Genomic DNA, 22979 nt, shown 5'->3' with positions numbered 1-22979 from the left:
GAAAAGCTGCTTTATTAATGCAGCTTAATTTAAAAAAAATATCTTTCAAAAACATGGGAGTCTAGGATAAAACAAAGTGATTAAAATTTTTTTTTTAAAAAAGGGGGCTGATCCAGCCCCACCTAACCATACTGACTGGTCAGGGGTCCAAGGAGAGCAGGGTGAGTGAGGCTAAGTGGAACCAGATGCCAGGTCTTCTACCCCACGCACCCCAGCGCTTCAGCATTGTGGCCCCAGGGGTAAGACCAGCATTGGGGTGGCTGATGGCTTCAGCCTCTAAGCCAGGCTAGTCCAAAATCACTGCATCAAGACCGAAGTCAGTGCAGACCTGCGGGCCTCAGCATGCCTACTTTTGACCTGCTTCAAGAAGTTTGTAAAGCAGTAACTGAAAAATTCCCATAACTGTGCCCCAATGCCTTCTAACAGAGCAAGCCCAGGCCCTGGACCCCCAGTCACCACACTGATGTGGAGAGAACGAAGTATCACGTCTCAATGATTCTCTTGCCACCTGTACTAGGAGGATGCTTGGGCATTCTTGCCCACAGGCAAGACAGGAAGCAGGTCAGCCTGTTCTCCTAGGTGCCGGTCTTTTCCTGGACAGAGAACAGGATCCTACTTCTTGCCATGGAATCCTTCACTCCAGGTCTCCTACGCTCTTTACGCTCCCTACTGCGAGTGCCTATCATCACCTCATTCTTACCCTTTAAGATATAGTTGAGGCCATGACTTCTCCCAGGCTTTCTCAGACCATCCCCACAGCCACTCTAGGTAGCTCTCTCTCCGTCCCAGTCCCAATCCCAATCCCATTGTTATTTGTCTGTTTCTCCTACTAGATTCCACACTCCTCACAGGCAGAGCTGGTGATTGCCAGGCTGACTCTAGTAGAGACATAGGATAATTTTTAAATAAAGGAGCAAATGAAACCAAGGGAAGAGCCTCCAAGACCCTAAAACAGCAGAATGGGACCAAGCTGTTTTTCAAAACCATGTCCCTTTGCAGGGACCAAGAAAGGAGCTGGGGAAGGGAAGTGAAATATTTACATTTTGTGTCTGAAGCAGATTTCCTTAAGAGGCCTCTGTTTCTTAAAACAACAATAACAATGGAAGTAAAAAAATCTACTAGCCTGGCCTGCGCTGCACCTCACTTAACTGAGGTAAAGGTTGGAGGAGGAGTGGGGAGGGACTCGCCTAAGCCAGGACATCATAGAGGCAAGACAACAGGCCACAAACCCAGGCCCCCAGCTCCCCGACCCAATATTGCCTTCCATAAGGATTTAAGGAGAGAATAAACCTTCCACAAAGATTTCTGCTGCTCATTTTATTTCAACAGTCAAATGTCCCCAGAGAAGAATCGGTTGACATCATAGGTGCTTTGGAAGCACCATTCTATTCTCTGAGAACTGCATCAGTGCTTACAAACAGCCTACTTTTTTAAGTTGGCAATCACTATAAAAACATCAAACAGTCAAACTTCAATAGATTTTTTAAAACCAGAAATGATGCCTGAAATGGCTTAAACTTTATGGAGGGGAGGGGAAGCAGCCCCAGTGGTCACGATGCTTACTTAGTAAAGCCCCTTGGGTAAAGGGCGAGGGGCAGTGGTCAGGGAGGTAGTGAGAAACTGGGCAGCAAGGAAGAACGCTGCAGAACCTGCTTTCAGTGCCATGGTCCTGGCTGCTTGCACTAGTCACCTGGATGTGCTGGGAGCAGGGTGTTTGTGCTGCCCCCAGGTGGGGACCAAGCAGAGACAGAAGGCTGAAATAGATGGTATCTCCTGTCCTGGAGCAGGGCCTGAGGAAATCAAAGAACGCCTCTGGGGGCAAGTCTGATAAACAGCAGCAAACCCAGAGATGGTTAAATTCATTCCTAAACGTGAGCTTCCACCAGGCTCCCGCTCCTCAGAGCTCTGGCCCACCCCCTGCTAACTTCATCCTCCATTCTTCCGTTCAAGCTCACATCTCAGGATTGAGAGAAACATAGAAATCACCCTCCTTCCTCCTATCTTGAAATGGGAATTAACTCCATCTTATGCCTATCACCATCCTCCCTCCCTACACATCACTGAACACAGACAAGAAAATCACTGCTGTCACACCCCCAATGCCCCACTCTGCTGGCCCGAGGGCCCGGGCCTAGTCGGACTGCTCCTGAGATGATGCCTGGCTGGGCTCACATGGCACCTCCACATCTTGGTCATCTGTAAAGACAAAGAAGAGGAACTGAATTTAGAAAGAGGGAAAATTACTTATTTTCAGATGTAAATTTTCTACAAGCCATTTTCATTGTTCCCAAGCCCAATTTTGCCTTTAAATTGTTAGGTGTCAAGAGGCTAGAATTCTAGCCCTCACCACATGATACAGGCTCAGGTTCAAACTCCAGCTCTGCTTGTCACAGGCTGTGTGGCATGAAGCTATCCCAAAGCTCTGAATCTCAACTTCTCTTTCTGTCAAATGAGATAAAACCTACCTTGCAACATCAAGTCAGCACGCGTATGAGGTGAAACAGAGCCAAATCTCACTTAATGCCTTTATTGTTTCAGGTTTTGTTTAATCTTCAAAATAACCTTATGAGGTAGAGACCATCATGAGTTCACTTTTGCAGACACTGAAACTGAGGCACTAAGGAGTGAATTAACTCTCCCAAGGGCACAGAACTGGTAAGAGCTGGAGCCAGGACTTATACTCAGGCTGTCCAGCACCAAGAAAAGTGTGCTTCAAGCCACACTGGACCATCTCTCCAGCTAACAGATCTAGGCATCTCATACACAGCAGGTGTGCAACAGGCCCGTTTCCTTTTCAGTAAAATGGGAATGATACCGCCCAACTAAGCTAGCTCATGAGGTTTTCCTGACAGTCATTTTAAAGACTTTGCTGAGTTTGCCAACTCTTTCCAAAGGAAAATGATTTCCTTAAGAGCCTCAGGGGAGGGTTGAAGGGGAAAAAAATCTTTGAACTTTTAAAGCTGCAAAAGGCCCTCATGAGAAAACCCAAAGCATTTCCACATTCAAAATTTCAGTTGACCCTCACAGTAACCCTGTGATGGGCCCATTTTACAGATGAGAAGACTGAAGCCTAGAAGAGGGTGTGAGTGCCAAGATCACCCAGTGGCAGAGCTGCAAAGGACAGTCTCTAGCTCCTGGTCACATTCTCTCTCCAGGGTGGCCTGAGCAGAGGCATTTTCTCTACCAGCTCTCAACTAGCTCCTGCTGTAGCTCCAGGCCCAGCATTTGCTGCTTCCCCAGCCTCTGTTTTGAGCACACCACACGCATGCAGTCCTCCACATCTTTGCCTACTGGTGAGGGATCTGGAGCCGGACAAAGAAATCTGTTGAAATCCGAGCTCTGCCATTTACACCCATGAACCTCTCAGGGTTCTGTTGGTTTCCTCACCTGAGAACAGGGGCCCTCCTCCTTTGATGCTTATGTATGGAATTTAAGAGAGGGGTATAAGGAAAGAGCTTATCCCAGGGCCTAGCACATTTTAATTCTATTCTCCATTTTCTTCTCTCCACATCTACTTCAGATTAGGCCCCCTTTCCTCCAGAAAATCTTCCTGGCTCCCCTGGAAGCTGGAAGACTGGTGTTCACTTACCAGTGGTCTCCTTATCCGTATCAGACAGGATGGTCAGTGAGAAAGATGATGGTGGTGGCGGCGGCGGCAGCGGTGGGAGGAAGTGGAGCGCAGAGAGGAAGCCTGGAGGGAGAAACTGGGGCTGCAGCGGCTGCAGCGGCTGCGGCGGTGGTGGTGGCGGCGGTGGTGGGTAGTAGCTTGGCTGGAAGTCTCCCATTGGCTCTGACACCTGCACAGAACACTCAGCAGAGAAGTCGAAGAGGGGAGAGGGTTAGCCAGATGGGCTGATCAAATAGGTCTCTTTCCCCTGAAGGGGAGGCTCCTCATGGAGTAGATTCACCTGTATGGCCTAAACACCTGGGCATAGGGCACCTGGAACAGGTATCCAGCAAACACAAGCCAAATGATTGAAGGCAAGAAGGAATACAGGCACATCTCAGGAAAGCCTAGGGAATAGCTGCACAGTCATAATGACTGAGCCCTTCTGTCTATGCTTAGATCCATTACCTTATTCCATCCTTACAACCCTGGGAAGGAGTTTCTCTTTCCATCCTCACTGTAATGATGAAAAATAGCATCAGCAGGATGAAGCTACAGGCCCAGGGTCACAGAGCTGGTTAAGTGGCTGAGGCAGAACTGAGTCCCAAGTCTGTCTTACTCTACTGCTCCCCACTGGGAAAAGGTCCTACTGTATACCAACCATTTGTGGTCCCATTTTCTAGCACATGTAATGACTTAGACTCAAGGGTCAGGGTGCCTTTGGGAGCCCAATTCTAACAGAAGACCTGGGTGTACTGCAGCTGTACTGGGTCAGAGAAGCTGGCTGACCTCAGGAAAGTGGCTTTAGCTATCAACCCTTCTATGCTTCTGTTCCTTCTTCAGAAGATGGAAACTAATGCATACCACAGGACCCCAGGGATGGAAGGAAGGGATCTGGAGGGGTGATGACTGCACAGCTCAGAGCTTAACTGAGAAAGACATGAATGTAATAAAAAAAATAATGAATTTCATATGTAGTTCCTGTTATTTACTTCTGCATCCAGATACTTCATAGCAGCACTTCACAAGCTGTGTTCTGGGGAATGCTAGCATCCTATGAGATATTTTTAAGTGCTCTTAAAAGTGTTCTTTGTCAAGGGAGTTTGAGAAACCCCAAATACTGCCCCCACATTGGTGAGTCTTGCGTGAGCATATTAAAGCCTCAAGGCAGTCCTCAAATATCTTAGATTAACCCAGCATTTCCTAACTTAATTTGACCACGGAGGAGAAATCCCACTTTTATGTACCTACTATGTGCCAGACCCTGTGCCAGGCACTTTACTTTACATGCATTACACCTTATTTAATTCGTCAACAGCCCTAAGAGATAGGTACTCTTAACTCCGCTGAAGAACCTGAGTGAGGCTCTCAGAGGTTAGGTGACTTCCTCAGGCCATATGACTAATGAACAGAGGTAGGACTGGACCCTATCTGTCCAACTCCAGTTCTGTACTCTTCTGTAGGAAGAGAACAGAGGAAGCAAAGAAGCAGCAGGTACGACAGGAACAAGAATAGAAGGTGGAAGATGTCTCTGGGGAACATCTTAGAGCCTGGGCAGGGGGCAGCAGGACAAGGATGAAAGCAATTCATAGTCTCTTGGGTTTGAAGTAGCTTTACAAATAAATGCTGGATCCCCTATCCAGACGTGAAGTGGGTGGGAGGGGTGATTATTAGTGCTTTAATTCCAAGCTGCTCAGCCAAGTTTCTCCCTGGATCACAGCTCCTGCCTGGGGCCTGTGGTGGCAGCTCAGGCCCAGATAAACCAACTGAGATCACACTCTTAACAAAGGCCGTCTGGCAGACCTGTCAATCAGAGCCCTGCCCTGGACGCCAGGCTCCAGACTTCTGTGTGAGCAGACGGTGGGTACACGCTCCACTTGGCCAGGACCCCTCTCTTTGTGTGGAGAATAGAGATGCTATGCTCTCCCTGAGCTGCAATGGGTGTCCAGCACCCATGGATTTCAAGTGTGTGTGGTGGGGGGAGGGGAGTCATGTTTACTCTACCTCTGAGAGAAGGCTCAGGGTAGGAGAAAACACCTGGGCTCCAGAGTCAGGATGACCTTGGTATATGTTTTGGCTCTCTCACTGACCAGCTATGTAATCTGAATCCCAGTCCCTCACTCACCTGTTCTATGACCTTGGGCAAATACATAACTTCCCTGAGCCTTCTCTCTCTACTCTATAATGGGGTAACAATTGTACCTAGAAGGCTCACAAGAGGGTCAGTAGGCATCCTAGAAATCATCAAGACCAGTGGTTTTCAGACTTTTCCACCTCGAATCAATGGGAAATGATTTATAAATAAAACTTTACAATATTTAAAACAGACAAAAGAGATGCTGCTGAGGCTGAAGCAGGAGTGGGGATCCAGCACCCAATGTGACCTGCCTGGACACAGCTGGAACCCCATCATACTGGCTCCATACTCTGTGGCTAATGACTCTCATTATGTAAATGTCAAGCTTTCATCTTTCTTCTTAATCGCTTTCACATTAAACCAAAGAAGCCTGCTTTCTCCTCGCTCTTCTCCACCCTCCACCCAAGAGAAATATCTCTGTAACACCCACAGTTAGGCTTTTAGCTCTGAAGGAGGGAGTGAAAGTAATGGTGGCCTACATTTCCATGAACGTTAAGCTGTGTTTGAGCCAACCTCTGCCACAGATCCAGCCTTATGGGGCCAAAGTCAGGACCGGTCACCCAGGTCTTTCACTATCTTGCAGTCCTGGTGGCCCTCTGGGGTTGCCAAAAGGGAGAAGGCTTTTAACCATCCCGGTTTGGAAGGAGCTGGTAACCAAAACCACAAAACCTGGTCACTCTGGCACACAACAGGGATGGCCTGACTCTTACACACTCAATATTGAAAACTCTGGGCTTAAAGAGCATACCAGTTAGTAACTGACCATTGATCTTATAAAAGTATTAAATTTCATTTCTTCTTTCAACATATATTTCCTAAGGTGACGGCTGTTTGGGGGAAGGTTTCCATATTTTTCATGACTAAGTTTAAATACCAGTTCCTTCCAAAAGCCCTCTGCAGTCTCGAGTGGGCCATACCACTGGGTGGGGATCTACGTCTTCTCCTGGCTACCCTAAACTATATGGCTCCAGGAGAGTGGTATTCCCTTTCTGGTAGCCAGCAAAATGAAGGGCCCTTCTAGCACCAGCATGCCACTCTATTGGTGTTGCCAGGCTTACCTGAGATGTGTCTGTATACCTTTTTTCCTAAGCTCCCAGAGCCTGTAAGCCCACAGCTCTGAAAAACATATGACATAGTCCAGGCCAACCTATCTACACATGACTGGACTTGCACACACCGTATGAGGTCAATGGGCCTGCTACAGAGTGGGCACACCAAGTGGCTTCCTGGGATTGAGAAGATGTAAAGGAAGCAAGAGCAGATGGGATAAGGAAGAACCCAGAAAGAAGTCAGGGTGGAACTCACCAAGCCTCCTCCATGGTAGTGGCTGCAAGACACATGCCGGAAGCCCCGCTGCAGGGGAATCCCCGGGGATGGGGATGCATCCTGGTAGCCCAGCGAGAACGGACGATAGGCATGCATGTTGGTGCAGCTGGGATACAGCTTGGCAGGCTCTCTCTCCAGGTACTCAGACCCCACTGCACAATCTGAGCTGATGCTCAGAGAGAGCCCTGAAAATGCAAGCAATGAGGGCAGTTTTAACACAAAGAGCTAGGAAAAAGTGCATCACATTACTGTCCAAAGATAGCGGTAGTAAACACTCAGATCCATTTACATAGAACTCCTACATCCATTATGACCCTCCCTGCTTTTTAAACCTTTCAACCATATCCCACTGCTCTTAGGAAAAGTCCTCGGCACAGCCACGAAGCCCCATGTGGCCTGGTTCCTGCCTCCACTCCAGCCTCCTCCAGTACCATAACCTAGCAGTTTCTTCTCATCCACCTCAAGGCCTTTGCAGATGCCGTTCCCTCAGCTTGGAAGTCTGTTTCCCCTAACCCACTTGGCCTCAAGTTCTCAATATTCAGCTCCTATTCTTCCTTCACACCACAGTTAAACCATTATTAGAGATCTATACACGGATTTGTGTGATCTCTTGATCAGTAATGCCCTGCCCACAAGGACAAGATCTTTTAGAGCAAGGAATCTTACTTTTCATCACTAGTGTCTGACACATGGTTAAGTGCTAACGCCCTGCTTGTTGAAAGATGGAACAAAGAAAGGCACTATATCCCTGGAAAGGGATCCTCCCAAGATTGTTGTTTCAGGCCCGTTGGCACCGTCTAGTTCCCTGGGGAACTAGATTTTCCTAGAATGCCCCATAAGGCAGAAATGGCCTTCAGAAAGCATCCAGGCCAATCTCCTTAGCAGAGGGGAGAGCGCCACAGAAGGAAAAAGCTTTCCTAAGGTGACAGAGTGAATAGCCCCCAGCCTCTGACTCAGACTTGTGCTCTTCCTACCACACTCCATAAGGAAAATCAACACACATCTGCACTCGAAAAGAGCCGTTGTTTAAAAGCCTCAGATCTACACAGGACTTGGAATTGTACTTAATAATGAAAGCATAAATTACATTGTTACATAAGGAACAATGTAATTTATGCACATGGTGGGAGAGGAGAAAAAAGAGACATCTCAAGGAACCAACTTTCTTTTAAGTGGAGCAGAAAGACTGTCCCATTCCCACCCACGCCCAGGGAACGGGTGCGCAGGCGCATTGGGCCACAGCATGGATGTGGGGGGCGGTCACCAGGACGCAGAAAAGAAGGGTGCGCAGGCGCAGTCAGAGTTGAGAAATCACGTCCACAAGGAAGTCCCGGGGAGGAGCCTTCAGCACAAGAAAAGAGCGGGAAGAGTCGCGCAAGCGCAGTAGGGCCAATCTCCCCCTTGAGGAGGCGCCACTGCTAATCCCGCTCGCTGGGGGCCATTTTTTTCTTGTAAGATCGAAAGGCAAAAATTGTAGCTAAATGTTGTTAAAAGCCGTCCGGACCACCCGTCCTTTCTATCTCTATCTTTTTGCAAAAAAGGCACTCAACCCAAATCCACGTTCAGAAAAAAGTTTCTCAAAGCAAGGTTACCTCTGGAAAGCATTTCCCCCACCCCCACCCCCACCCCGGGTGGCGGGATCCAGGCTGATCTGGGACGCGAGCACGGGGTGCGGGGAGGCTGCAGCCCGGGGGGGAACTATGGCGGGGCACGGCCGCGTGAGGCCTGGGAATCTTACCGAAGTCGGCGAACGGCGGGCTGGGCACGGGACGCAGGGGCCTGCGTATCTCCAGGAGGCCGGGGCCACCCATGCCTGCGGCCTCCGCCCCGAACTGGGGCCCCACAAAGCTGGGCATGGCCACGGCAGCTCGTTCGTTCGGCCCCATGTGGCCGCGGCCGCCCAGAACTGGCTGGAAGGCGCTCGGGCCGGGGCTCGGGCCGCGCGGTGGTCTCTCGAGCATGTAGGCGGCCGCGCGGCCCTCAGGGCCTGGCTCCGCGTCTCCCGAAACAGCAAGCGGAGGCACCGGCTGGAGGTTAGGGGCCGGGGCCGCAGCCGCGGCCCCGGAGGCCAACTCCTGCTCCTCCTCAGAGGCCTGCTTCTTGAGAACCTTCTGCGCGGCCATGATCTTCTGGCGTTCGGTAATCAGGTAGCACTTTTCGCAGGTGCACTGCTTCCAGCGACACTTGCCCGCATGGCCCTTGACTGGCACCAGAAAGCCATGGTTCCGGCACCGCGAGCACTTGGGGGTGCGCAGCATCTTGTCGAGCAGCTTGGTAAGGTCTGTCTTCCTAGCACAGCCGCCTCCTCTGGGAGCTGCAGAGCGAGTGGAGCAGGAAAGAGCAGCGCCCCAGAAGTCCCTGGTGCTGGGGACATTGGATACACTTGTAACAAAGCGGCTCTCAGTACTTCCCAGGAACTGCAGCAAGACCCTTGCATTTTCCCTCCCTTTTCAGGAGTGCAAAATTTGGAATTTCTGTGCCTTGGTTAATTACATGCAAGGGATCGGGTTGAATTAAATTCTTCGTGGAATGATATTGCATGTATGTCATCTGGGTTATCTGAGGTCTTAGACATTTAATTCTCCAAAGTCTCTATTCCCGCCACCCCATAGACAGTATTTTGTAACTTCAAAACAGGCGGAGTGATATTCAACGGTCCACAGATTTAAACTTCCAGAGGAACGTAGCTCTCAGCAAACCCATTCCAGTAGAAAAGCTTTCTAAGAGGCAAACCGTGTTTTTACTTAGAAAAGATGCCGCTTCTGCTAAATTTCATATCTCTCCCCCGCAGAGAAGCGGCCGTTCACACTGATACTTCCAGAATATTCTCAAAAGGTCAGTGCCGTGTGTTCCCTTATAGTAATTCCCATTTCTTGAGAGTCCTGGTGGTATAGGAAAGTATTCTGGAAGATGATGCGTTGCTGTTGTTGATGTCTTCCAAAGTAAAGCATACTTAAAATGCTTTAAAATAAAACAGATTTAGGGTATTTTAACATGAGCTTAAATCATTGCTCAACTTTGCCATGAATTTAGTTATTACTGTAAAGCAACGCAAATCTTGAGACACCTGAAAAGCTGACGCAAACTTAATAGTGTCCCAAAGCTACTAAATTACTTCATTTTCTTGTTTGATAGAAATTTGTGACACCCAGGGGTCTTTTTTTTTTTTTTTTTTTTAGGTCTTCAAAAAAGGGAAAAATGGGTTTCTCACACTTAAGTTGAAAGCTTATAATCGTAGAATCAGTCATAGTTAAGGAGATAAGCATGATTAATACCTGGCTAAAATATGTGCATTTCAAATTGCCTTTTCCCTGAAATTCTCTCTGGAAGCCGAATGGTAGAAGCTAAAGCCGTGTGTACACCTTGATTTTTCTGAGCCTCTGGTTGCAGTTGAACTATGCATTTCTCACCCACTGCCTGAGAATAAGAAATGGTTGCCATTCTGAGACCAATTAGATACTGGAAGGCTGAAAAAAGGTTTGTAAAGCCTTTTTCTGCTTTAAAGATATATATTCCTTATCTTATTAAGAGGACAAAAATATATCTTTCCTGTATTAGTATAGTGTATTATCCTTCCTGTATTCCCTAGGTTTGTCTCTGCTTTGCTCTAACACCCTTTATTTTAATTTTTTTATTTAAAAACATGGCATAAAAAGACAAGCAATCTTATTTTCTGACTCCACCCAATTCAAAATATCTGATTTTTTCACTGATAAGACCTAAAAAAGAAAACTCTCATTTACATGTCATGCTTAACCACCCAAGTTCTCATTTTCCTATTAATGATTTAAAGGAAAATCTTAATCAAAGCCAACTATTCGAAGTAACATTTTAACCTTGTTAACTACAAAATGCTTCCATATTTACTTCTTAGCTTTAACGGCAAAATATACCCAAGGTGATAGGAATTTGCATAGTGCTTTGAGAACATTAGTAAACAACCATATATCTTTTTAATCAGTGGTCACATTATAATATGTAGAAACCCCAGGGTTTATACAGTAAATAAATATAAGGTGGGGGGGAAGACTAGTTTATTTCTCTTTTCCTCCTAAAGTCTCAATTTGTGTAGGTAAATTCCAACAGAGCTTTATTTATTTCACTCTTAGAAATTCAGGCAATTTGTTTTATTTAGTTGAAGACTGATTACTTCTTAGGCTGCTGCTTTTTAAAAAAATATATATATATATACATTTCTTTAAATTGTTATTTTAATAATGGTAATGGCATGAAAGTGAAAAACTAGAAGTTTAAAAAGGATGGGAGCAATAAGTACACAATGAACCCCTTCTTTCCCCACACCTAACCTTAGAAAATTTATGTTTAAGAAAGTCTGCATCATCATAAGCCATGGTTTATAAAATAACAAGTTAGAGTTGCTGAGGAATCACCAGTTTGACTAATTAACCACAGAAGGGCCAGTTGGTGGTCATACCTGACTCCCAGCTTCAGTAATGGCCTCCTTTCCCTCAAATAATACCTTCTCTTTGGTTAATATGGTTGCTGTTGGTACTGTTTAATTCATATTCATTTTAAAGAGGCCTGTATTATGCAGTGCATGAGGGTATCATTTATAATCATTAAATATTGCATGCACTGTAATGTTCTCTTACTGGTAGCACACAAGAGTAAGGAAGGCCTTTTTTTGCCTATAGCATCTTTCCCCCAGCAGCTGTAACCCAGATATCTGCTGTCTTCCCCTTTGTCAGGCTGTCTCCAGTGAGCAATGAAAGCTTTATTGAAGATTTCATGGGCGATGGAGGGGAAGATTTAAGTGACACATCCTATGGCAGATGCTTTCAAATTCTGCCTTAGCATTTCTGTTCTCTCAAGATCTTCTGTTGTGCCACACCCACTGGAGACAAACTGACCTGCCCTCCCCCTTTTTCCCACCAGTACCCAGCCTCTCTAGCTCCTCTCTCCTTTCTTGCTATTTTGAGAGTTCTGTAACTGCTACAACTATCTTATTTTCCTTTATGTCTAGCACAAAATAGATATTCAATAAAAATTCATGGAATGTATAAATGAATCTTGCTTCTCTCTCCTCCCAATGTCAAAGTTATCTCCTCCCTAATTAACACAGTAAATCACCTTGGCTTCAGCCTCATTTCCTAAACAAAACAGAAAGCCCAGAGTGAACAGGACCACTCTCCTGACAAGCAAAATTTAGGGATCAACTTTGATTTCTTGAGCTCATCCCCCACCCTTAATAGTTTAATAATAGTAATAATAATAGCTGGCACTAAGTGTGTATATGTGCCAGTAACTCTTAAGTCCTTTATGTGTATTAATTCATATAATCCTCACAAAAACCCTCTAAGGTAAGTACTATTATTTTCACCCCCCATTTTATACATAAAGAAAGTGAGGCCAGGAAAAGTTAAGTAACTTGCCCAAAGTTTTACAGTCATTAAGTGATTCAAAACCAAGAAATCTGTCCTCAAGAAGGACCAAAAAGTCCATGTTCTTAAACATATATCAACTAACTCAATATTTCTTCTAAACAAACACAGTGTTCTCAAGACACCTTTGGTGATGAATAGAAATGTTTGCCATATTACTCCATTACAGGTATGGCAAAGGAGGGTGAAGGTGGTAGCACCCTGGGAAACTTCTTGAATGCCCTGCTTAGTTGCTTTCCTCCACCCAGAGCCAATATTTATTGAGTACCAACTATGTGCTAAGCATAAGGGACACAGAGATAAATAAAAAGACAGGATCGTTGACTTTAGGCACACTTTCTAGCTGGGAAACCATACAGTAAAATCTAATTCCAGATGAAAGCTGGGGAGTGGAGGCAGGAGGGAGATCCAGGATGCTATGAGAACCCCTGTGAGAATCCTAATCTGGATGAGGAAATCAAGGAAGACTTCCTTGAGGAGATGGTTCCTAACAGGCCTAAAGGATGAGTAGGAATTATCCAGGAACAGGAGCAGGAAAAGTGTGTTCCAGACAGAGGAAACAGCATGTTAGAAGGCCTGCAATGTGGCCATAGTACAGTGAGGTCAGAAGACTGCGGAAAGACGAGATATAGGGGTGAAGCAATAGCCAGGTCATGGAGGGAATCCTTGGGGGAAATTATGGGCGTTGCTATCTAAGGCTAAAGAGAGAAAATGACATGGCAAGAGCCAGGCCAAACTAAAACCCACATATCTAGCCATCTAGTCCCTGCCCTTGGTTTTTCTTTCAGAAACAAAACAATAAGTAACTATGACTTGCATAGGTAATGCAAGATTAAAATGGAGTTGAGTGGGGTTTTCTTCAAGTGGGGCACACACTTGAAGCTAGTCATGGCCCTGAACTAGCATTGGTGGTTCCTCCTAACTCTGGGGCCCTGTTGACTGATTCATATGACTCTATTAGGAGCCTTACATCACTGCGCAAAGGAGCAGTGATGTAAGACAAAGGAGTGAGAGAAAAGAAGAGTGAGATGAAATCAAACAGAAAGCATTTAAAGAGGTTGTATACATAAGGACTGGAAAAAACAATTCTGTGCAGCAGGTGAAAAGTACAACATCCAGACAGAGAGAGAATAGTCAAAGTGGCATTATTAGCTAGTTAGAACCAATAGCACTGGCATTTGCTGTTATTTTTACTCGCTAATTTAATGAAAAAAAGTATTTTACATACATAGAAACTTTCACAGTGTATAAACTGATTACATGTACTTTTGATAGTACTATCAAATTTCTATAAGTTCCAAGAAATTTTGTCTTAAAAGATGAGAGGCACATGTCCCTATAAATACATTGTTAAAAGGGAATGATAGCTTTAATATCTCTGTCCTTTATTTAATTTAACACAACATGCATGAATTTAATGCCAGTATATTCAGGGCACTGTTCCCTACTAAAATCAGAGTCAAAAAGAACAAAGGAGTGAAAAAAATTAAATTGAAATTTCCTTTTTCTATGTATGTTCCGTCTAGTTTCTTAGAACAGTAAATTCCTATTAAAAAAACAGAATTCCCCCCTGAATTCCGCTCCTATGATAATGGCAAACAGATATCATGAATTTATTTTTCCAGACACCTTTTCATTTTCTGACACAGTCAAATTCAGTTCATGTTGTAACTATAAAGAGATGGCAAAAAAAAAAACTGCTCTAGAAACAGGCAAATTGAGTGAGAACCTGATCACTACTTATTAACTGTGTTACCTTGGCTACATCATTTAACTTCTTTGCGCCTCAGTAGTAGTAGCAGTAGTAATAATATTTGTATAATGTACTGCAAATTCCAAAGTGTCCCACATTTATCCCATTTAATATTTCACGGGTACTTACAGCTTTTCAGGCATGGTCTCATTTAAACCAAAGAACAACATCTTTTATTGTGTCCATTTGACAATTGATGAAACTGAAGCTTAAAGAAGAAATTTCTTACCTAAGGTACACAGGACATGGCAGAAACATGTACGAATAGCCTCCAAGTCTGTACTCTTAACCACTACACTGTATTGCCATCATTTAGTTATTTCATTTACTTTAACTATAAAGATCTCTGATTCTTGCAGTATTAATGAGATAATGTATTTAGAATGCCCAGCACAGTATCCAGTATCTGGTACATAGTTAGCATACATTACATGATATCAAGGAGGAAGGGGCAAAGGAATGGGGAATAAAGAGAAAAAAGTAGTACCTCTGACTTACCCAAGGCCACCTCAAACCAGATGTTTTGATTCAGCTGCACAACCTCTCTGGGTGGTGTCAGGCTCTCCAAGCAGAGATTAAATCCCAAACTGTTCAATACCATAGTCGTTACCCCCATGTGGCTATTGAGCACTTGAAGTGTGGCCAGTTCAAATTAAGATGTGCTGAAATTATAAAATACACATCAGATTTGAAAGACATAGTATGAAAAAAGAATAAGAAATAATAATTTTATATAGATTACATATTGAAGTAATGAGGTTTTGGATACATTGAGTTAAATAACATTTTAATGTGTGGGGTTTGTTTTACATTTTAAATTGGCTACCAGAAAAATTTTAATTTACATACACATTTTGCATTACATTTTTATTGGACAGTAATGAACGAGTGAACTGTTTGTTCAGTCCTCCTTCCACTTGCAAAGACCAGGTTTTCAAACGCAGCTCAAATTCCAGTTGTTACACCGTTGTCATGGGGAACAACCACTTTCATCAGTCTTTTCCTAATGTCGGTCAGATTACCTTCACTAACTTGAATGTACTCTGTTTTTTAGGGCCTTTCTAAAGGCATCAAAACACTGTCTCATGCTTTAGAATTGGAGATATTTATCTGACTACTTAAATATGTTAGCTAGAAGAGTCTGAGGAAACTCGCTTTGCATTTTGAATCTTCAAATGCATTGATGTTATTTCTGTAGGAATATTTTCATATTTATCTTGTTAAGAAAATTACCAGTAAAATACTGTGTAAACAAGAAAAGAAGAGTGTCATTATATACTAAGGTTATATCATTCCTGTGATACATAATCCATCAGATTCTCCTAAAATCCCAATCCAAGGGCATGGGTTGATTATTTACATGCTGCTTAAAAAAATGTAGTCTTTTGGGCATTTAACATTGTTAAGAACTCTGGAAATGTAATTAAAAATTATTCAATTTATGCCCTTCTCCCCCAGAACCCACTCCAGGTAAACAATTACTACCACTAGGAGCACTAATGTTGCTTTGCACAAATAATTCCTTAAACAAACAAAAAGGCATGAAGGTTTATTATGAACAGTTTTTATCTAAGCGTATAGGGATCATTCCCTCCCACGACGTTTTTTTAAAAAAAGTTTAGACTTAGTTTAATGAGTTTTAATGATTGGTGCTTTTTCCCCTTTAACTTGACAGATAAATCAGAAATATTAATTTTAAGAGATGGTTTAAGGAACTCGATAATTCCCAATCTGTCAGAGTTTTACAAATAAATCTCAGTTGAATGTCTGTCATTGTTTCCAAGATCTGGTCAAGCAAAAAAAAAAAAAAAAAAAAAAGTAAGTCAGGGGCAAATCTAGTTGAGTTGGACACCGTAGCTAGAATTCAATTGAATAAGGCACAAGGCTGGAAGGGTACTTTGGAAAAAGAGGAAGGCTGCCGGATTGTCTGTTCTGTTCCTCTCTGTGCCACACACAATTCATCAGAATAATTGGCTGATTGAGATTAAATATTTCTAAGAGTAAACATTTGACCCCCTGGCACATCATAAACCTCCTGGAGTGAGAAGGATTATAAATTAAATGTACAAGATTTAAAATGGTCCTGATACACCCTGAACATTATTGCAGGCATGTGCGACACATTTAGATAAGTTAAAACCAAGTTTAGGTTTAGAGTTTAGCCATCTTCGATCATTGGTTTACTAAAGCTTTATTGCTTTGATGTGAGGATAAGGGAGCATAGAGAAGAGGGTAGAAAGAGAGAGATGGTAGCAACAGTGCCCCCTGCTGCCTGATGGCCACCTCCCTTCCCTGAAACAAGTTTCAAGGATTCTTAGAGACATGGTACCCCAGGGGATAATGAAACTTTCTTAAGTATAAAGAAGTCAGGAAGGAAAGAACTAACAGTCATTGAGGGCCTACAACATTGCAAGCACTGTGATGTCATTTAATTTAATAATTCATTACAAATTCAGGAAAGACTAGGATAAAGCTTATAGATATAGAAACTGAGGTTCAAGAAGGTTAGGCAACCTTTACAAGATTCATAGCTAGAAGTGGGATGAGCCAGGATTTGGACCCAGGTATGCCTGGCTCCAAAGCCAGTGATTCTTATACTGCAGCACGCTGGCAGTGGCTGGAGACTGTGGATACAGTTCAGAATCTTAAAAGTATGATGACTAATCATTCTGATTTGCCTGGGATTGAGAGGGTTCAGGGATACTTTACTGTCAGTGCTATAACCGGGAGAGTCGGGGGCAAACATGGTTGAGTTGGTCCCCATAGCTAGAATTCAACTGAATAAGGCACCAGGCTGGAAGGGTAGTTTGAAAAAAGAGGAAGGCTGCTGGATTATCTGTCCTGTTCCTCTCTGTGCCACAGGTGGGCAATTTCTGTCCTATTTGTATTATGTCATGACACATTTGGGACATTGTCAAAGAAGTTCACATTTCTGCCAGTTATAATGTCTTCAGTTCTGCCCTAAATTATCAAAGTCAGTTGGAATTTAGTTAACCGAATAAGTCAACCACTCAAGTGGAGAAAGAGCTGAGACTGTGCATCACAGAAACATGAGTCCTGTGAGGATTAAGGAGGACCAGAAAAGGGGGTGAGTGACAGAACTGGTATTCATGGAATGCTCATTATGTACACAGGGCACTGGACTAGGCATTTTGTGCACATTTTCTCTTCTTATAACAATTTTAAAAGGCCCTCTTTACTCTTTATTTTCTCTAAACTTCATTTTTGATAAGAGTTTGGCATTTCTCAAAATATGCTCCAAGGAAGACTATGTGAAACAGAAATAGGTATCATGTAAAAAAGAGGTTTGAGATCCAGTAAAATTAAGAAACCCCAAATTAATACAGTTAAAGTTCTTTACTATGGCACTTATCTTTAATATGTGCATGAGCCCTGTGAATCTCCAAGAGGAAGCACTAGCACAGTGTTTCTCAACCTTTTATTTATTATTAGCTCTCCCTCCCCAGGAGCCTTTTAAGACTTTTTCCTAATCACCCTTTCTGTCCCCCTTCCCCTTCCCCTGCCCCAAATTAAATACTAAGCAATAGAATTTTGTTAGGTGGAGTTGAGCTTTGGAGGGCTGCAAACCATTGTACTAAGATTTTTTTTTTTTTTTTTTTTGCCCCTTAAAACCAATTTTCACCTCCTTGGGTTTATCTCCTCAGTTGCAAATGCATGTCTAGTATGAAGTGCTCCTCAAACTTGTTTGACCACTGACTTTTTTCAAGTGGACCAATATTTCCAGAAACATGCTTTGGGAAGCCCTGATTTAGTCAGCATGGAATATTTTAACACTATGTTGTTTTTTTATGACTCAAGAAGAGAGTCTTTAATACTGAAGTTCCTGGTATTAAAAGATAAACTGAAGCATATTAAAAATTTTAAGAATTTATTTGAGCAAAAATTGATTCCAATCAGACAGCACCAAACAGGAAGTAGTTAGAAGCACTGCACCGAAGATGCTGAAGGAAAGCAAGGAAATTATTTGATTAATTATACCTTAAGTGGTTGCCATATTTCAGAAAGCCCGGTTGGCTGTTTGTGTTTGATTGTCTTAGTTGGTTGTCCTTAGGTTTCAATTTCTAAACCTTGAGGGATTTACAGGCTTAGCTAAATCATGTAGGCCATTAAGGCATCAGAACCACCCCAGTCTAATGGCCTCCTCATTTAATTAATTTAACACTGGTATAAGACTGTAATAAGGACAGGAGTTCAATAAACTTGTTGATTTGAGAAAATTTGTATCTGCCTCTGCTGTCCCTCTGGTCATCAACCTTAGTTTGTGGTTAGAATTTTAAACCCGCCATTTTTTAAAAAAAATTATGTTAAAACATGTACAGTGTACACTAATCTTAACTGTACAGCTTGATGAATTTTTAGAGTTGTATACACACCCAGGTCAGGATATAAGTACTGAATTCTTGATCAGAGAGCCTTTAAAAAACATCTTTAACCTCCTATTAACTACATACTGTGGTTTTCAAACTTTAGTGACATTTAATGAAGAATCCACCCAAAAGAGCTTATTAAAATTGTATATCCTTACACTCAGAGTCTAATTGAGAGGATCTGGAATGTAATCTAGGATTTTAAATTAAGCACCCCAGGTGATTCTGATGCCGGTGGTCTATGAATCACACTTCTGAGAAACAATGGTCTCCCTACAGGATAAAAGTCGAAGACCCCAAGATGGCATTAAGGCTTTTTCTAATTCGACTCAATTCTTTTTTTTCCAGACTCAACCCTTGCTAGTTTCCAGCATGTCAAATTACTCACCTCTCCTCAACAAGTCATGTGCTCATGTTTGCCTTTAATCTAGAATCACTTTACCATTCTTTTTTTACATTCCTATTCATACTTCAAGACCTAGCTATAGTGTCATCTCCTCTGGGAAGTCATCTTCACCTCATCAGGCAGAATCAGTTGCCCCCTCATTGTTTATCCAGAACTTTATTCAAACTCCTGTTATACTTATCACCCAATATTTACTTTTGAAATCTTCTTGTTTAGAAGTAAGTAGGAATATGTCTAGCTCTTTCCTAAATCTGCAGCCCTGTATAGGACCCGGCACACAGTGGATCAGTGAATGAATGAATGAATGAATGAATGTTACTGATTTACACATGGAGTTATTTAAGTTCTCATTTTCCAGGGCAATGAGACAATGAGCTCCCCATGAGAAGAGAGGATTTCTGACTCATTTTTGTAATCACCAAAATCATTTAGTAATGAAAAAATACCGAATGAATGAAAATAATTAGCACCCTTTCCTTTCAACTTACCTCCATGCTTCCTAAGCCCTCACTACAAATCTTGGAAGGGAAGAGGAATGGAGTTTGAGGAGTGGGGGGAGGGAAATGTCACCTCCACCTGTCAGATAAGGTTATATATGCCTGGAAGCCTGGAAACTGGGCCTCCAACGCCTGCCCATTCCCTCCCTAGAATACTTTGTTGCCATGGAGATGACAATTACTTAAATGGGCACAATTGGGTGAGGACTCCAGAAAAGCCTCTCAGGAAGGCGACAGTGCATGGCAACTCTTCGGCCCCTCGCCCACCTATTCATCTATTTACTCGCCTATTCCTGTGTTTACTCGTGTTTGTACTTGTTGATTTATTTTTTTAGCATCTTCGTAGAGGACTAGGCAGCAGAGCTGGACGGCAGCCACTTGGGCAAGCAAAGCCTTACGCACCGCCGAAGGTGAGACCTAGGGACCACCGACCATTAACTGAAGAGGGCTGGGGTGGGGGTGGGGGGTTCCTGCTGTTACCAGAAGCCCATTTGCTGGAAGGTGTGAGCGCGGGGGGAAGGCAGTCCTGGAGGTGAGGGGCAGGGCGATTTTCTCACTTAAACCGTCCGCTGTGGGCTTCGGACCTCACGATAAGCCCCTCAGTAGGGGTTGCGCAGGCGCGGGTGAGGTATTGGCAGAAGCCCTGTAGGAACGGGCTGGGCGTTCCGCTCACCTTGACCGTTGGATTGGTGGGCTCGCGAAGGAAGCTCACAACGCATGTGCACCTGCTCTGTGGCTCCTGAGGGAGGAAAGAGCCCGGGCTGAGGGCCTTGTGCGACTAGACGAGCACCGCCATGTGTGACGCTGGCGGTTACCGAGCCCCGCAGGCTAGAAGCGCAGGTGAAAGCAAGGGCAGGCCGTGGGCGGCGGCTGCGGAGAAACACAGTTACGAATACGGCTCAACGAGATACCTGCTGCTGTGCGGCCTGGGCGGGATGTTGAGCTGCGGGCTGACGCACACAGTCATCGTGCCACTGGACCTGATCAAGTGCCGCATGCAGGTGGACCCCGGCAAGTACAGGGGCATCCTGAGCGGCTTTGGCGTGACAGTGCGGGACGACGGGCTGCGCGGCCTGGTCCGAGGGTGGGCCCCGACCTTCCTTGGCTACTCCATGCAGGGCCTCTTCAAGTTCGGCTTCTACGAGGTCTTCAAGATCCGCTACGCGCAGCTCCTGGGCCAGGAGAAGGCCTACCAGTGGAGAACCAGCCTGTACCTGGCCGCCTCGGCCAGCGCCGAGTTCTTTGCCGACGTGGCCCTGGCCCCCATGGAGGCGGTGAAGGTCCGCATCCAAACGCAGCCGGGCTACTCCAGTACGCTGCGGACCGCGGCCCCCAGGATGTACGGCGAGGAGGGCCTGTGGGCCTTCTACAAAGGCGTGGCGCCGCTCTGGATGAGGCAGATCCCCTACACCATGATGAAGTTCGCTTGCTTCGAGCGCACCGTGGAAGCCCTCTACAAGTACGTCATTCCAAAGCCCCAGAGCCAGTGCACCAAAGCCGAGCAGCTCGCCGTGACCTTCATGGCCGGCTACATTGCTGGTGTCTTCTGCGCCGTCGTGTCCCACCCGGCCGATTCCGTCGTGTCCGTTTTGAACAAGGAGAAAGGCAGCACGGCCTTTGGAGTTCTCCGCAAGCTGGGGTTTGGGGGCGTGTGGAAGGGTCTGTTCGCCCGGATCATCATGATTGGCACCCTGACTGCACTGCAGTGGTTCATCTATGACTCAGTCAAGGTCTATTTAAACCTGCCTCGCCCTCCGGTTGCTCAACTGCCGGAATCTCTCGCGAAGAAGAAATAGGCGTGGCTTTGTCAAGCGCTGTAGCCACCGTTGGCCGGTAGTTTGTGCAGTGGCGGATTGCATTCAGACAATACTAGCGTGTAAAATGTTAACGTTTTTTGGAGAGGTGACTTAATATGCAGTCCGAGTTCTCTTTAATGATTCCTTTTTTTGGCAATCCAAGGGGATTGCAACCGTTTCATTTGGGGTTTTGAACCATTATCTTTGGGGAGTCGGCATGGTTGCTTTAACTCAATAGCTTTTCAACAATTATAAGGAAAAAATTTCTTAACAAGAAGTAATAGGTAATTTCATATCTCTAGATTTTATCTCCTTTGATTTACCATTCGGTGGAGATTATCCAAGCATCACTCCTGAATAGCCTATTAATGAGGTTTTAAGATCAGCACAGCTATATGGGACAGGGAACAAAGTAAAATTCTGCTACGTGGTATTCATCTCACTAGAAATCGTGCACCTATTGAATAGATGAAGGACTCATTCAGTATTTCGTGTTCATGTCCGTTACAGGTAAAAATTATTAAAAGTTAAATTGTGACGTATTCCTGATAACTTAGAATGTATTGATTGTTTTCAAAGAGACATGACAAGATTAGCATTTTCTCATTTGCTTTGTCCTATTCTCTTCCTGATGTTGCTGGTAAGAACATAGCTCTCTCCAGGAAGCGCTACAATTGGATCAATGTGGAAAACCAAAATGAGATGAAGGGCAGGCTCTGGGAATAAATACGTAAAGAAAAGCCTCTGTTCTCTATTATTTCTTTTGTATAACTCAGCTTTCAACAGCTATACATCCAAAGAAGATCATACCACCCTGACATTAAAAAACACAAAAACCCTACAAATTCCAACAATTTTTTGTTCAATATTAAAGAATGGTTATAGTGACTTTGGAAGGAAAATCTCACTTTTAATGTAACAAATGCCATTTATTTAATTTGGTAGATGTTTCAGTGATCTTTACAATGGTTGAGGTTCATAAAATTTATTAAAGTTATAAGGCACATTTTCAGTTTTCTGTAGCCTTCACATCTCTGATTGGGGAAATTATAAAATGAGTGAAATTCTGTGAATTAGAGATAATTTGTAAAATGTAAGAACTAAATGTCATTATATTTGATATAATTTACCAAAATGTTACATGATTGCCTTAACAATTTGTATTAAAGACTATAAACTTAGAATATGTTAATGTTTTAACTATGTAATGAATGGTTTAATGGTTAATGAAAGTTAAAAAAGTCTAGATTTAATAAATATGTTTGAACTGTCCTGGTTGGATAATAAAGAGCTTGGAGGAAAAATGTCGGAACTTGTGAGTGAGATAGAATGAAATTTATATTAATGTGTTTTTTATTATTATCGGTGAAGGATCCTCATTATTAAGATGTTTTGGCTTTCCTTAGGAGGTTAGTGTCCCAGTTTGTTGAAAATAATAGTTCTCAACAAAGGAGAATGATAAATCTCAAGGAACTAAATTGTGCAGGTTGATTTTTGCCAGACTTTAAAACAAACGCATTTCCATCTAGTATTGTCTTATAAGATGTAGGAAGTTTCTTTGGTCAGCAATTTATTAAGTACTTTTTATCATTAATATAATTTAGGAAATTGCTGAAATATCTATGGAGTTTCAAAGTAGTAAGAGAACACTTGTTCTGGTCTGTGGT

At 43.7% G+C, this 22979-nt stretch overlaps 2 protein-coding genes across 2 annotated transcripts; one reads left to right on the top strand and one right to left on the bottom strand.

Annotated features, from left to right (window-relative positions):
- Positions 1 to 1321: 1321 nt before the first annotated feature.
- On the bottom strand, positions 1322 to 10155 carry DMRTB1 (DMRT like family B with proline rich C-terminal 1). The gene is made up of 4 exons (XM_039883160.1): positions 8809 to 10155; positions 7050 to 7255; positions 3590 to 3797; positions 1322 to 2196 (listed from the first exon to the last, which is right to left on the bottom strand). Exons 1-4 carry the CDS (start codon positions 9326 to 9328, stop codon positions 2132 to 2134), a joined length of 999 nt encoding a protein of 332 aa, XP_039739094.1. The 5' UTR covers positions 9329 to 10155; the 3' UTR covers positions 1322 to 2131.
- Positions 10156 to 19984: 9829 nt separating this feature from the next.
- Positions 19985 to 21312, top strand: LOC120619017 (phosphate carrier protein, mitochondrial-like). The gene has a single exon (XM_039883148.1). The coding sequence runs from the start codon at positions 20311 to 20313 to the stop codon at positions 21310 to 21312; it is 1002 nt and encodes a 333-aa protein (XP_039739082.1). The 5' UTR covers positions 19985 to 20310.
- Positions 21313 to 22979: the final 1667 nt, after the last annotated feature.

Source organism: Pteropus medius, unplaced genomic scaffold, assembly GCF_902729225.1.
Source record: "Pteropus medius unplaced genomic scaffold, Ma_sr-lr_union100, whole genome shotgun sequence".
In the NCBI taxonomy this organism is placed as follows: Eukaryota; Metazoa; Chordata; class Mammalia; order Chiroptera; family Pteropodidae; genus Pteropus; species Pteropus medius.
This window is presented reverse-complemented; position numbering and strand designations above follow the sequence as displayed.